The sequence below is a fragment of the Rutilus rutilus genome (assembly GCF_951802725.1).
Source record: "Rutilus rutilus genome assembly, chromosome: 9".
Classification (NCBI taxonomy): domain Eukaryota; kingdom Metazoa; phylum Chordata; class Actinopteri; order Cypriniformes; family Leuciscidae; genus Rutilus; species Rutilus rutilus.
In genome coordinates, this window is record NC_140223.1 from 24109328 (window position 1) to 24125559 (window position 16232).

The following is a 16232-nucleotide window of genomic DNA, read 5'->3' on the forward strand; positions in this document are numbered from 1 at the left end:
TTGTCACTTAACACAATTTGCTTCTGCATCAAGGAATGCCACTTGAATCTCTGTTACGCAAGGAGAAAGCTGTACATCAGTTCTATGCAAAGATGCAGGCGAGTTCTTCTCAGAGCCAGAGATCATCCAACGCTATCTCACGACCAATTCGTACGAATTTGTACGAGTGAGTAAAATGTGACTGATGTGTATGAATTTGTACAACCTCACTCGTACGAATTTGTACGATTTGTCTAAACCCCAGTGACGGTTAGGTTGAGGGGCGAGGTCAGGGGTGGGTTATTCGTACGAATTCATACGAATTGGGCAACTCGTAAAATATGTACGATTTAGCAAAAATCATACAAATTCGTACGAGTGAGGTCACATGAATTTGTACGCATTAGCCACCTTGTAAAATTCGTATGAATTGCTGTGAGATTGGGTTGCACTGTTAGACTTTTCAAGGGTTTTTTATTAGATTTACATCTAGATTTAATTAAGATTTACAGTACATTACCGTATTTCAGTTTTACAGTAACTACATGGTACTGTAATTGTGTAATACAAAAACGAAGCTAATCAGTACACTACTGTAATTATTTTTTTATTTGTACTAAATATAAATTAGATTTCATAATTTTGATATATAATTAATTTTATTTTTATCCTACATAAATACTACTAACATACAAACCAATTAGACAAAGTTATTACAAAATACCATTTTTTTTTATTTAAAACATTTCATATATATCACAAAATAAACAGTCTGCCAATGCTGGAAATGATGTGTGAAATTTTTACACATTAATGGGTGAGTTTAGGGACAACGTTTTTTGTGTTAATTTTAACTCATTCATTGTGTTAATGATTTTAACAAAGTAAATATGTCAGAAAGGTTAGCACAAATATGTGTAAAAGTGTTAAATTAACACATTATGTGCTGTCCTTCACTGCACACATTATTAAAATCATACATAAAATCATAAACAAAACGTTAGCATTTGACAAAATGAATGTAGAGTCATTGGTTGTTTAGCTTATATTATTATGAAATATCAACCATTACATTCATAAAACTGCAGAATATAAATACATTTCAGTCAAAAAGGAAATGTCCAACACAGGGCAAAACACAGTTCTTTTCACAATACATGACACATAACCCCACCTTCAAAATAATTTAACTTTTTTACAAAAAATTGTTGGATTCATGTACACTGGTGGCCAAAATAAGTATTTAAGTGTCTTAATGTTTTTGAAAGAAGTCTCTTTGATACTCAAGAAACCTTTCTTATTATTATCAATGTCTGACTGTCTACCCATCAGTCTACTTCTACTTCTACGAGTAAAAATCATCATCAAAATAATTTTTAAAAAGTCAACACAATGTTTTTGTCCACCTTTGCGAATAAATTAACTTCTCCAAAGATTGTTTCCTGTTCAGAACTTGACTGACAACATCAGAATGTTCCCTGGTCTGTATGCGTGTCCACAAACACAAATGTACTCAGAGAGAGAGAGAGAGAGAGAGAGAGAGAGAGAGAGAGAGAGAGAGAGAGAATATTACTGTCAAAATATTTTTAACCTCCTTTTTTTACATTTTTATTATTATCTTTACAATAACTTAAGAATATATATATATATATATATATATATATATATATATATATATATATATATATATATATATATATATATATTTGTAAACAGCTTTTGTCAATAGCATATTCAAACATTTCAACTGAACTAAATTAAATTATTCCAGATTAAATTTTAATACTTACAAATCCTAAATTCTGTCCAAAAATGCTGAGATCCATAGAGAGAAAGACTGAAATCAGCTCGTCTGCAGTGAAGGGGTTCCTGTCTGAGACAAATACACAGTAAGACACATGCAAGAAAACACTTTGTGATGATCGTTCTCTTTCCTACTGTAGTTAACCCACCTGTGCGCTGATGTTAGGACCTTCCTGTTTAGGTTTAGAGTCTTCTGCCTAATAAAATATCAAAATAATGCAAAAATATAACTTAAGTTGTTTAGAATACTAGACTTGGTATGAATGAATTAGTGAGAGTTTTAGTGCAGTGCTTACCTGGATACATTTAATCTGGTGAGACTGAAAATAGAAAATGGTCCATTTTCTGATTGGTTCATTTGCTGTGTAATAAATATAAAGTTAGACATGATGCAAAGGTCACTTATTTGATATAAAGTTAGGCAATTTTATAGAAATTTGATAAGATATGGTATGCTACCTAGTCTGCACCAGTGGCTCCAAAGCACTTATCACATATTGCTAAACATTTTAGAAAACTTTTGTCAAAATATATCACAAATGGCCAACCTCCGGAATCTTGCTAGAAGTCACCATAAGTCACTGGCGCGAATTGGCGCTTTGTTGCAGTTGCCTTTAAACACATACAAAAATGGAAGTAAATATTAAATTCCAAAAAAAAACTATAATATGTTATAGTTTGCAAACTAATGTTAAAACTAGAAAGGTGGTTGCTAGCCCAGGGGCGTTGCCAGTGGCGTAGCAAGTCAGTCCCGGGCCCATATGCAAAATAAATTTTACGGGCCCCCCCGCCCACAAGTAATCGAAGATATAGATATAGGCTAGACGTTCATATATAGACGTTCACTGTAGTGTATCAAGAAAATACCATACTAAACAATACCATAAAAAACACACTCTACCCAACAATTTTTCACAACCAGAACGGAACAAAAACAAATCTAAAACAACCAAGGCACTGCCAATGTCAATAATAATAGGCCTACTGATCTTGGCACGGCGGCCCAAACTGTAAAAACATAAAACTAGTACTCACTCATTTTAGTTGCATTCACCGGGCCTTTCTTTCGGCAAATTCATCCACGATGTCAACAGTAACAGGGACCTTCGACATCGTTGTCATTTACACTAGGTTTGCACAAAAAAACGGTCTATTTTGGGTAGCCTACTTTTTGTGTCGCGACTATAACTTCTCCACCCTCCTTTTTCTCTTTAATGCCCCACTTTTATGTTTGTATTTGTCCATCCTTTAATGTTCAATTAGCTAGCCGATAGTAACCTCTCACTCTGTTTTCTTTTTTTAATTTGGCGCGGCGATGTAGTGTGCGTCATATAAAAAATGACAGCGTAGTTCTTCTACGTCAGCTGCGGGGTGCAAAAAAAAAATGCACACCTTAAATGTCGGAGAAAGTATACATTAGGGAGAAACAAGAAATTACTACAGATGACAAGCATACAAAAAATAATGAAATATATTTATTGTGGCCACGAATTTAAAATTAATTTCCTCGTTTTAATTTAAAGCTCCTCATGGGCGGGCCCCCTATTGGCCCGGGCCCATTTGCACGTGCATACCCTGCATGCCCTGACGCTACGCCACTGGGCGTTGCTAGACCCCTTTTACTGGGGCACGTGCCCCAGAATAAATCTGCTGTGCCCCAGTAAATCTGAAGTTTGAGTTTAAGAAGTTTTTGTTTTTGTAGTTTGTTTGTTTTGTACAAGTTTTTGTACGAAGCAGGGACAGGGAAGCAGAGAGGAGAGATGATGAGTTTGAGGGAGGTAAGACTTGATAAACAATTTACATTATCAGACATCAGATGCAAAAGCATCAAGCCTCAGAAAAACCCATATGAAAAACCTCTGCCAAGAAATGGAATTGCACTTTACTATAGGAAAATACTTTTTTTATACAGAAAAACAGTGCACTAGTCTCGAATTAGCCTACTATGAATGGGAGAAAGTGCAACATGCAATATGGCGGAATAAGTCCAGTATTTTGTTCCGACCAGTACTGTAAAAGAAGATGGACGACGCCCCTTCACTCTCTTCCATTGATGAAAAGTGAAGCCGTTTATAGTGCATGTATATATATATAACAAATATTTATGTGTACATACTACACATACATGCATACATACACACACACTCACACAGCGCTTTAGAGAGTTTCTGACTTGGCATTTTTGTATATATATATATATATACACTGCTCAAAAAAATTAAAGGAACACTTTGAAAACACATCAGATCTTAATGGGGAAAAATATCATGCTGGATATCTATACTAATATGGACTGGGTAATGTGTTATGAACGAAAGGATGCCACATCGTTTGATGGAAATGAAAATAATCAACCTACAGAGGATTTAATTCAAAGACACCCCGGAAATCTAAGTGAAAAAATGATGCAGCAGGCTTGTCAATTTTGCTGAAATTTCATTGCAGCAACTCAGAATGGTACTCAGTAGTTTGTATGGCCCCCACGTGCTTGTATGCATGCCTGACAACGTCGGGACATGCTCCTACTGAGACGACGGATGGTGTCCTGGAGTATTTCCTCCCAGATCTGGACCAGCGCATCACTGAGCTCCTGGACAGTCTGAGGTGCAACCAGGTGATGTCAGATGGACCGAAACACAATGTCCCAGAGGTGTTCTATTGGATGTAGGTCAGGTGAGCGTGGTGGCCCTTCAATGGAATCATTCCTTCATCTTCGAGGAACTGCCTGCATGCTCTCGCCACATGAGGCCGGGCATTGTTGTGCACCAGGAGGAACCCAGGACCCACTGCACCAGCATAGGGTCTGACAATGGATCCAAGGATTTCATCCCGATACCTAATGGCAGTCAGGGTGCCATTGTCTAGCCTGCAGAGGTCTGTGCGTCCCTCCATGGATATGCCTCCCCAGACCATCACTGACCCACCACCAAACCGGTCATGCTGAACGATGTTACAGGCAGCATAACATTCTCCACGGCTTCTCCAGACCCTTTCCTGTCTGTCACGTGCTCAGGGTGAACCTGCTCTCATTTGTGAAAACCACAGGGCACCAGTGGCAGACCTGCCAATTCTGGTGTTCAATGGGAAATGCCAATCGAGCTCCCTGGTGCTGGGCAGTGAGCACAGGGCCCACTAGAGGCCGTCGGGCCCTCAGGCCACCCTCATGAAGTCTGTTTCTGATTGTTTGGTCAGAGACATTCACACCAGTGGCCTGCTGGAGGTCATTTTGTAGGGTTCTGGCAGTGCTCATCATGTTCCTCCTCGCACAAAGGAGCAGATGCCAGTCCTGCTGATGGGTTAAGGACCTTCTACGGCCCTGTCCAGCTCTCCTAGAGTAGCTGTCTGTCTTCCTGGAATCTCCTCCATGCTCTTGAGACTGTGCTGGGAGACACAGCAAACCTTCTGGCAATGGCACGTATTGATGAGCCATCCTGAAGGAGCTGGACTGCCTGCGCAACCTCTGTAGGGTCCAGGTATCGCCTCATGCTACCAGTAGTGACACTGACCCTAGCCAAATGCAAAACTGGTGAAAAACAGTCTGAAAAGATGAGTAGGGAAAAAATGTCAGTGGCCTCCACCTGTAAAACCATTCCTGTTTTGGGGGTTGTCTCACTGTTGCCCATCTAGTGCACCTGCTGTTAATTTCATTAACACTAAAGCAGTTGAAACTGATTACCAACCCCCTCTGTTACTTAACTGACCAGATCAATATCCCAGGAGTTTAACTGACTTGATGCTATTCTCTGATTAAAAAGTGTTCCCTTTATTTTTTTGAGCAGTGTATATATATATATGAGCTACAATATATTGTTTCACAGCAGCTTCACAATAGTAACAAATAAAAAAAAATCGCCTGAGAAGCAGCTTGGCCAACAAGCCAATGGTGTCAATATTCAGTTACTGTAATAGTCACTTCAGTGTTGATTCAGTTCAGTTCAATAACTGTAACATTAATGAAACATCCTGTGTAATATATACAGTGTATTTGTGCACATACATGTACGTGTGACAAACTCCTATACACTCCACTGCACACTGAGAAAGCAAAAGACACAAGATAGTAGTGTTTTACATAATTCATATATGTGTGTAGTTTGGTGTGTATGTGGGCTAATCATTTTATGTTTGTGTGTAGAGTTACTACGCAATTTTTTTTGGAAGAGTTAAAATAGTTTTTAGTTAAAAAAAGTTTGTGGATCATTCATTGCAACATTTATCCTCATTCTCACATTTAAGAATCTGTTATCTGCTTGATAAATCATTTATTTTATAATTGATTTATCATTGATTAAACATTGATAAACATTGATTAAATCATTGCTGCCCACTAACAAGCTTTTAAAGCTATTGTTATCCAATTTTTTGGCCTTCAAACACCTTAAAATACACATATGTAGGTCAGAGAAATACAAATTTCCCCCGAACCCCCCTAAGTTACCCAACTACCCAGCCCGGTGTTTTTGAAACAAACGCGACTCTGCAGTGACACTGCTGACGTAAGACGCTGCTGACATGCACACTTACGCACCATTTTAAAAGATATAGCAATACCAAAATACAAACAATGTAGAATAGCTTGAATACAGCGTGCGTCTCCCTCAGACTGTAAACGAAGCTCGGGCGCACCAGATAAAACGTCAGCAGCATCACTGCGGAGTCGTGAACGCGGATTGACAACAGAACCGGAAGAGAATACAATGCTGAATAAAGTCGTAGTTTTTTGTTATTTTTGGACCAAAATGTATTTTCGATGCTTCAAAAAATTCTAACTAACCCACTGATGTCACATGGACTACTTTAGTTTTTTTAACATGGACTACTTTATTACCTTTCTGGACATGGACAGTATACCGTACATACATTTTCAATGGAGGGACAGAAAGCTCTCGGACTAAATCTAAAATATCTTAAACTGTGTTCCGAAGATGAACGGAGGTCTTACGGGCTTGGAACGACATGAGGGTGAGTCATTAATGACATAATTTTCATTTTTGGGTGAACTAACCCTTTAAAGTCCAAACAAGCACTGACACATGACAGTAGTGTAACGAACAAGTTCTTGCTGTTTTCATTTCTATATACAGACATTGTCATGTAGTATACTTGATTAGTATGCCACCAGAGGCTTTGTTGATGACCTATGGCACCTCAGAGACTTTTGAAACTGTATGTTTGCTAACGACGGCACATTCTCAAAGCTCATTGGGAATTGAGAAAAACAAGTCGCAAATGAAGACTATGGGGAAATGGCACACATCACTAAGTTTATGATACAGTGTCTGTTTGTATCTCTTACGATAAACAGCATATCATGTAAAAGAGAGAGGATGGCAGAGAAAGAAATGGACATATAAAGCAACAAAGAGTCAAATAACATTCTCTGTATATTCATAAATCAATTTATCTAATTTTTCCAAATAATCCCACTTACTCTTTGCTGTGAGGCAGAACTGTTGCCAACTTTAGCACCCGTTTGATTCAGTGGTAGTAAACTGATGGCATTCTCATGCTATGTACCCTTGTATCTCATGTACCCTTTTTTTCTGTAGCTTGTTTATTTTATTCACAGCTCATCGGCACCAACACCAATACGGCCCTCTTTACAATGTTGTGGAGTTTAAGTGCTGCTTGTTGTCTTATTGGTGATGTGTCAATGGTTATTTGTTTATATATACTGTATATTTTCTGAATTTCAAATACAATTAATGTAAATGTGTATGATGTACAATCTAAATTATATAATCACATTTTTGTCTGTGATTATATAATTTAGATTGTACATCATAAAATAGTGATATGAAAACTGAAACTTCTTTTTATTTCGATCAGTTTGTGTCTTTTGCGGCATATAAACAGAAGATGTAATGTTCAATAATGAATTCACAAACATCACTGCTTTTGTCTGCATTTTTACTAAAGCATATGATTTCATTCAGTGTATTTTACAGTTTTTCTCAATTGCTTGAACAAAAATTTCAAAACCATAATGCTATTTTTTTTTGTTTTTTAAAAAGCCCAGCCATTTCTCTAAACTATAAACACCATTACCCTGTTTTGACATAATATGAGTCAGATTTGTTGAACTGTCACTGCAAAACTACAAATCCCTTAATTTCTCAACCATGCGGTCATTTAGACCATTTAATATTGTTCACTCAAGTCATCACAGCTTTCGCTCAGTTTGCACACAATTACCCAAGTGGAAACACTAAGAGTCCAAATTTACACCAATTTAGAACCTTCAATAGGGGCCCGATTCATTCATAGGGGTCAGTTCACTCAGTTTTGGAACAATGGATCCAGAGAGACGTGAAGGAAGAGGTCGATGACACCAGAGAGGAGGAGGAGGGCAATGGCAAGGGCAAGGAGACAAGCAGTCTCGGATAAAAATTGTGCCGCTCTAGTTGACCATGTCCTTGTCCATGGTATGACTATGAGGGAGGCTGGGCAGTGAGTTGCTTCACCGTCGCCTCGATCATACGAACCTTCACAAATGCAATTTATTCAAATGCAATGTGATTATAATATAAGGTTTTGATTGTACTTTGTTGTACACTTTATTACTTTATTATTATTATTATATATATTTTTTTTGTTAAATGAATGTATAAATAAAATAATTAAAAAGGTCAGAAAACAAAACAAAAAATTGAAATAATTTAATCTAATAATTTTTATAAAAATTAAACGAATGAACAAAAAAATAAATAAAAGATGTGATATGATTCAAAGACTGGGAAAAATAGGAAGAAATCTGACAATGACTTGCTGATATGCACGAAAACCAGCCATGTATTGGGAATTTCTTGGTTGGCCATCATGTGGTCCCATGCCATCTTTGTCCTCCTAGTCTTCCACCACCTCTTCATCTTATTCCTCCCTGTTAAGTAAGGACACTCTCCTATGCCCTGACAACAACTACAAACATTATCAAACTGCTGAGGTGTTGTGGCTGCAGTCTGGACAACAGAAGATGGAGGCTGAGGCCTGGGAGGGTTGTTTGGAGGACTAGGAGATGGTAGGTGCTGGGAGATGGCAGATGAAACTGATGAAGGACCTGACTCAGGCTCAAGCTGTGTTACCCCTACTCCTCCATGGATGTCAACCACAAATGCCATCTGAAGCACTAGTTGTGCCAAGCATTGACAAGGCCTTTTCTTCCTCTACTGTGAGAAGGGAGAACTCATTGGGCACTACCTGTTTTATTAAATGTTGTCCTCTGCAGTGCTCTTTTCCTTTTAGCAAGGCTGGCAAAGTCCTGCCACTTACTTCTTTCTAGCACTTTAGACACAGTTGCTCCTTTGCGCTTAAAGAAGATTAAAGAAAATAGTCCAACGCCGTGGTACAACGAGCACACCCAGGCCCTTAAGAGAGCAGCCAGAAAAATGGAGCGCAACTGGAAGAAAACAAAACTAGAGGTATTTCACATTTCATGGAAGGAGAGCTCGATTGCATACAGAGAGGCCTTAAAAGCTGCTAGATCTGCTTATTTTTCAACCCTATTAGAAGAAAATAAACAAAACCCTAGGTATTTATTTGAAACAGTGGCTAAACTAACGAAAAATAAAGCTTCAAGCCCAGAAGTTTCCAAGCAGCACAACAGTAATGACTTTATGAACTTCTTCACTTATAAGATTGAAAATATCAGGGAGAAAATTATAACTATGCAACCGTCTACTACAGTATCGCATCAGAGAGTGCATTTTAGTCTCCCTAAGAAAAAAATGTATTCATTCATTGCTATAGGAGAGGAAGAATTCTCTAAACTCGTTAAATCATCTAAATCGACAACATGTATGTTTGACCCGAAGCTACTAAAAGAGATGCTTCCAGAGGTCATATATCCTCTTTTTAATATCATTAATTCATCTTTGTCATTAGGATACGTACCAAAAACTTTTAAGCTGGCTATGATTAAACCGCTTTTAAAAAAAACGCAACTTGATCGTACAGATTTAGTCAATTACAGGCCGATCTCGAATCTACCTTTTCTGTCAAAGATTCTAGAAAAGGCAGTATCCTTACAACTATGTTCCTTTTTAGACAGAAATGATATCTGCGAGGATTTTCAGTCAGCATTAATTGCATACTGAGACTGCTCTCATTAGAGTTACAAATGATTTGCTCTCATCCGATCATGGCTGTATCTCGCTATTAGTGTTACTTGATCTTAGTGCTGCATTTGATACTATTGACCACAACATTCTTTTAAATAGACTCGAAAATTATGTTGGCATTAGTGGAATTGCATTAGCATGGTTTAAATCATACTTATCTGACCGTTATCAGTTTGTAGCAGTAAATGAAGAGATGTCTCATCGATCACAAGTTCAGTATGGCGCACCACAAGGCTCAGTACTAGGACCGTTGCTGTTCACTCTGTACATGCTACCCTTGGGAGATATCATTAGGAAGCATGGAATCAGTTGGTTCGCACAGGTTCGCATTTTTGAACTTTACACAGAAAGAACTTAAGAGTTTTCTGTTAAAATGGTGTCGTGTTAGCAGCCCCTAAGTTAATAACTAATGATCATTGCGACGGAAGTGAATCAATCAAAACTAACTTTAGCTGGACAATAACATTATTCTAGAGCTGCTATAAAGCCAAAACAATCTCTGTTACTTTAATTTCCAATTATCACTGTAAAGCCGCTTTGGAACAATCTTCATTGTTAAAAGCGCTATATAAATGAAGATGACTTGACTAGACAAAAGAATATTAAATGAACAGTTACACAAAAATGCTTGTGTCAGAATGGACACTTAGATTCAAAATTTAAAGAGGAAAACCTTATATTATTTACAATAAGTTGTCAAGCTTTTGATCTTAGGATTTTACACAGAAACAAATAACATACACCATTTTGAATTTACCACTAGATGACAGTAAAAGACCATTTATGTGGCTGTGATTTTACAGAAATGTGTGACATTGATTGTATCATGAAATGTTACTTGAAAGACTTTGGAAACGTTTTTTCTCCTCTTCGTTTTAATTCTAATTATTACTAATTAGAATAGTACTTATTAATTAATAAAAAAGGCATAACATAAGGTAAAGGGGAGCATAGGCTCAGGGGAGAGCAAGGCCTAAAATAACAAACAAAACATCCCACTAATTAATTTTGGGAGTAGTTCTAATTAACCTAAAATAAAAATAAACATAAACTTCTCTCAACTCCCTTGCTGTACAAAAACAGGGACAAAAAGTAGTATCAAAAGAAAAAGGCACTCCAGCATCAGTGATACTTAGCAGTTGTATTTCTGATTTGAGCTTGAGATTTAGAAATGCTTGGGAAAACGTAGCTTGTGTGGATGGTACCGCACTACTTCATCAAAAGTAGTTTTGATCACAAAGCAGCTTTGCTACTGAAAAGCTATTTGATTCAGTAAACAGCGACGCTACCACCATGCTACTGAGAAATGTAGTTAAACTAGAAGAGTGACGCTACTGCCCAACACTGCCTAGGATGACTTGAGGGTGAGTAAATCATGGGCTAGTTTTCATTTTTGGGATGTGCCATATTAAGTCAGTTTCAATAGTCTGGTAACCATGGGAGCCAGTTCATTTAGTGTTGTGGCTCCCAGGTTGTGGAATGCTCTTCCTCAAGACATCCGTCAAGCATCCACCCTTCTCTCCTTCAAAAACCTCTTAAAAACAAACTTCAGCTCACAGTCTGTAAATTTTACCATGTTATGAATATGTTATTTGTTTGAATCCCTCTTTGTTTGCATATTTAACCTAACTTTGTAAGTGATCTCTGTATATTACTTTCTGCCCTTGGTATGTGTATTGTGCTTTGATGTTGATGGCCCTAGCGCCCTCTGTTAGCCAGCCGCCTCTATACTTTACCACAGCTGAAGTGAAATAAGTGCAATATTTGTCAGATACACAGACGTTTCAGATACGTTTCCATTTAATACTTTGTTCTTTTTTTTTTTTTTTTAATCAGTTTTATTTTGATAAACATATTGTTTGATACACAATATAACATTGCGACTACATGAAAATAGCTTTTACTGTTATAAAAAACAGATTTGTGAACATTAGTGGAACTGAAGGTGTTCAAATAAACACGAAACACGCATGATCGTTGCCATGTGGTGGATTTGGACAATCGTGGAAAAGTTGTGTTGTCATCAGAGCTCGTGCAGCCGCTCTGGTGAAGCTGCGCAGAATGAATCAGCTGGCTGGTCTCGAATCTCTCTTGCGGTACTTTGATGGCATACGTCACAGTCATGTGGTGTCGGTGCTATCTCAAGTCGGACACAATTTCTAACCAGGATGCACTGCTTCAAGTCAGCAGCCGATCAGTCTACGCAGCCCTGTATGAAGTCGAACAAGCCTAGAGACACACACACACACAGCAGGCAAAAACACAGACACAGGGCACATAACCATGCCCACACCTTTGTATACCAGGAGTAAAGCAAATTAAACAAGTATTAACCCATTTAATCCCAAATTTTTCCCAGACACAAAAATATCCAAATCATGTGTCATTAGTATCCCTTTGAAACAATCAATCATAATTTTTTGAAATTTTCATGGAAAAGTGTGTGAAAAAGTGTGTTTTATGATCGGTCACAATTGTGACCGGTGGGATACTGTGTTGTATCAACCATTGTACAGATTGAATATAGGTCTATTTGACCTGTGCAGTGTATTTGTGTGTGTGTGTTTGTGTGTGTGTGTGTGTGTGTGTGTGTGTGTGTGTTTTTTGTGTGTTTTTGTGTGTCTCTGTGTGTGTGTGTGTGTGTGTGTGTGTGTGTGTGTGTGTGTGTGTGTGTGTGTGTGTGTGTGTGTGTGTGTGTGTGTGTGTGTGGCGATCAGACATCAGAGGAGACGTGATCATGTGTGAGTTTGTGTGTGTGTGTTTGTGATGGTGTTTTTGTGTGTGTGTGTTTCTGTGTGTGTTTCTCTGTGTGTTTCTCTGTGTGTGTGTGTGTGTCTGTGTGTGTGTGGAGATCAGATATCAGAGAAGACGTGACCGTGTGTGTGTGTGTGTGTGTGGAGATCAGACATCAGAGGAGACGTGACCGTGTGTCTGTGTGTCTGTGTGTGTGTGTGTGTGTGTGTGTGTGGAGATCAGACATCAGAAGAGACGTGACCGTGTGTGTGTGTGTGTGTGTGTGTGTGTGTGTGTGTGTGTCTGTGTCTGTGTGTAAAATTAGGTAGAAAGTAAGGTAGAACAGTTAGCCTATGTGTATTAGTATGTAGATACAATGGGTTATCCCACCGGTCACTATTGTTGCCGTTGACATGTTTGTGAGTTCTATGACCACATTAAACAAAGTTGAGTAATTGCAAATGCATATATCAATACTAGACACCTTAAACATGATGTGTACCAAAAATCTATGTCCTGTCTTTATGTTAACATACTTTACCACCCTTTTCTTTTGGGAGCTTTCTTGCTGCCATCCTCTTCTCTTGGCGCAAACAGGAAGTAAACAGCTCTGGTCATGTGACAATTTACAGTAAACATGCGACACTGCACATATTTCATTGAGACCCTTTATTATTTCAATATCTGCTGGAAATGCATTGATAGATCATTCAGTAACATTTGTATAGCCTTAGGAATGAAAAAAAAAAAAATTACGGTCACTGTTGTGACCGGTGGGATTGTATCAAATTATAAAAGTACATTTTCATTGTCCTTTTTTAATCAAAGCCATAGGCCTAATATAATTGTGATTGCCTTTTAAAAAGGGTGACACAATAAACTGAAACATGCACATGTGTATTTGTGTCTATCTGCGTTCTTGTTCCTTTTTTTATTACTGTACAGAAAAACAAAACAAAAACAGAAAAACACCAAATGAGAAAATCAAAAAGAGCCTCATCAGCAGATCTCAGACCAACATGCTCATGTTGAAATGGACCACTTTATTACAAATTCAAAAAGGAATACATTGTGAAATATTATTTTATTTAGTCATGTCTCATCAGTTGATTTAGCAGAAAATCTATCAAAATGCATTTATAGATGACAGTGAATTATGCGTTTAAAGTAACATGAATATGTCAACATAGTAACGAAAGCAAATATTTCTTTCAGAATTTTAAACAACTTGAGTTCGTAATGGAATATAAAGAAAATATTACTTATCTCGGTAACTCTTTCAAAAGTACATTTTTCAAAGTATGTGTTTCTGGAAAGATATTGTTCACCTCTGTGAGGCTTCAGCGTGCAGTCTTCATATGGCTAATTATTTTTAAAGATTTTTTATTTTTCATTTTTAAAAGCAATTAAAAACAAACAGACATTTCAGTCATTTTGAAATGTTCTCTCTAATTGGTTCAGATCTGTTTTTAACCACTTTCCGGATTATGTCTTTGATTTCAGCTGTGTTTAATACATAAATTATGGGATTTAACATTGCTGGAACAGCATATGCCAGAGACGTACTGATGATCCTTGCATTGGGTGTGAGAGAAACCAACCATGCAGCAATGTATGAGCAGCTTATGGGGAGGAAATAAACCCCTACTAACAACAGATGAGAAACACAGGTCTTCAGCGCCTTTAAACGTCCTTGCCAAGTTGTAATTTTGCTTAAAGCAAGAAAAATGCCCAGATATGACAGGACTATAATAATCAATGGTACTACAAGGTATAAAGTTGTGATGAGAAATGCCATAATCCTATTAATGCTATAGTCATTACATGCCAACCTATACACTGGCCCATGATCACAAAAGTAACTCTGAATCATATTAGATTCACAGAAAGAAAGCCGGGTGACCGAAGACACCATAAAGGCCACCACAGAAGAATTAAATGCCCAAATTGCTGAGAAAACCAAAACCACACTGGTATTGTTAACAATTGCATGATATCTTAATGGCAAGCAAATTGCAATGAAGCGATCATATGCCAGAACAACTAGAGTATAACTCTGCATAGTACTAAAGAAGTGAACAAAAAACATGTTTGCCAAACAAGCATTGAAGGAGATGTACTGTGAGTCGAGCAGAAAAATCTTCATCATGTTAGGAATCAGTGCATTAGTTTCACCAATATCAGCCAAGGCCAAGTTAAACACACCAATGTACTTTGGACTGTGCAGGCTCCGATGAAGAGCTAAAATCAGAAGGACTATAGAGTTGCCAATTACAGTTATAAAATATGTTATAAATAAGAATATATAGTAATAACCACTATAAGGTATACCTGTAAGTCCAATGATGAAAAAGTATTTAGGATGAACAATGGAGATATTCTGTGAAAAACTTGCATTTACAGAGCTCATGGCAGCTTTGAGTTTGGTGTTTTGCACAAACTGGAAATAGAAATTACAAGACATTAGACATTAGCAAAATCTAGAGAATTTACAAAATTGTCATTTCAAACCTGTAACAGGATATTTTAACTACAACTATAATTTTAAATAAAAAAAATATACCTTCATGTAATGCACAATATTTGAATTACAGATTTGTATGTATACATAAAGTTTTAGAGCCAGAGAAAACTATGACAATTACTTAATGCTTGTGAGCTGCAGATCACTGGCAATCTCCATCCAAATATATCTTCTGATTTATCTCTTGAGAGCTTTCAGACAAGACAATGATGTAATACTTAACCCTTCTGTGTCCTTATGGACAAATTATTATTTTTTTATTTTTATTTTTTTTGTTAATGCCACCTGCATAAATATTGGCAAAAGTGTGTATTTTTATTGGAATTTTACTATTTCACCCCCACTTCCTTTAAAAAATCTATTTTACACTAGTAATACAAAATAGTTACATAGGACCTTCAAAAAAATTAATAATAATAATAATAATAATAATAATAATTTTAAAAAAAAATCCTCACTGAAACCCCTTAAAACGGCTATTTTTAATCCCATGGCCATTTAAATATAAAATGATGCAGTCTTTGTTAATAGGCTTTCATTTTGTGGGCAAGGATTCAAAATAATTTTTTTATTCACTCTCAGAAAAAAAGGTACAAAAGCTGTCACTGGGACAGTACCCTTCAAAAGGGTTCTAATATGTACCATTTAGGTACTAATATATACACTTTTGGTACCAATATGTACCTTTGAGGGACTAATATGCACTCTTTAGGTACAAAGGTGTACCTTTTGAAAAGGTACCGCCACAGTGACAGCTTTTGTACCTTTTTTTCTGAGAGTGTATTTTTTATCAGATGGTGCCATTTTCTCAGGTTTGACCTATACTCACCAAATACCAAATACTCACTCAATTCCTGTTTTCTGCTTCTGCATATTATAGAACCAATTGGATAAATTATGCAGTTATAATTGTGTGGGTGTGTTGTTATGGATGTCAGAATATGGTTTGGGTGTGTGTAGTAAAAAAATTGTGTGTGTGTGTGGGTGTAATATTCGAGAGAGAAAAACGAACAGAACAGAAAAACAACAGTTTTGGGGAACTACTCCAGCGTGATAGCGTCTGAAGCATGTATGGA

At 37.1% G+C, this 16232-nt stretch overlaps 1 protein-coding gene across 1 annotated transcript; it reads right to left on the reverse strand.

The window, feature by feature from the left end:
- Nucleotides 1-14061: 14061 nt before the first annotated feature.
- LOC311296501 (olfactory receptor 1M1-like) lies at nt 14062-15042 on the reverse strand (the record flags this gene model as incomplete). The annotated part of the gene is made up of 1 exon (XM_084418326.1): nt 14062-15042. The coding sequence occupies one exon, from the start codon at nt 15040-15042 to the stop codon at nt 14062-14064; it is 981 nt and encodes a 326-aa protein (XP_084274452.1).
- Nucleotides 15043-16232: the final 1190 nt, after the last annotated feature.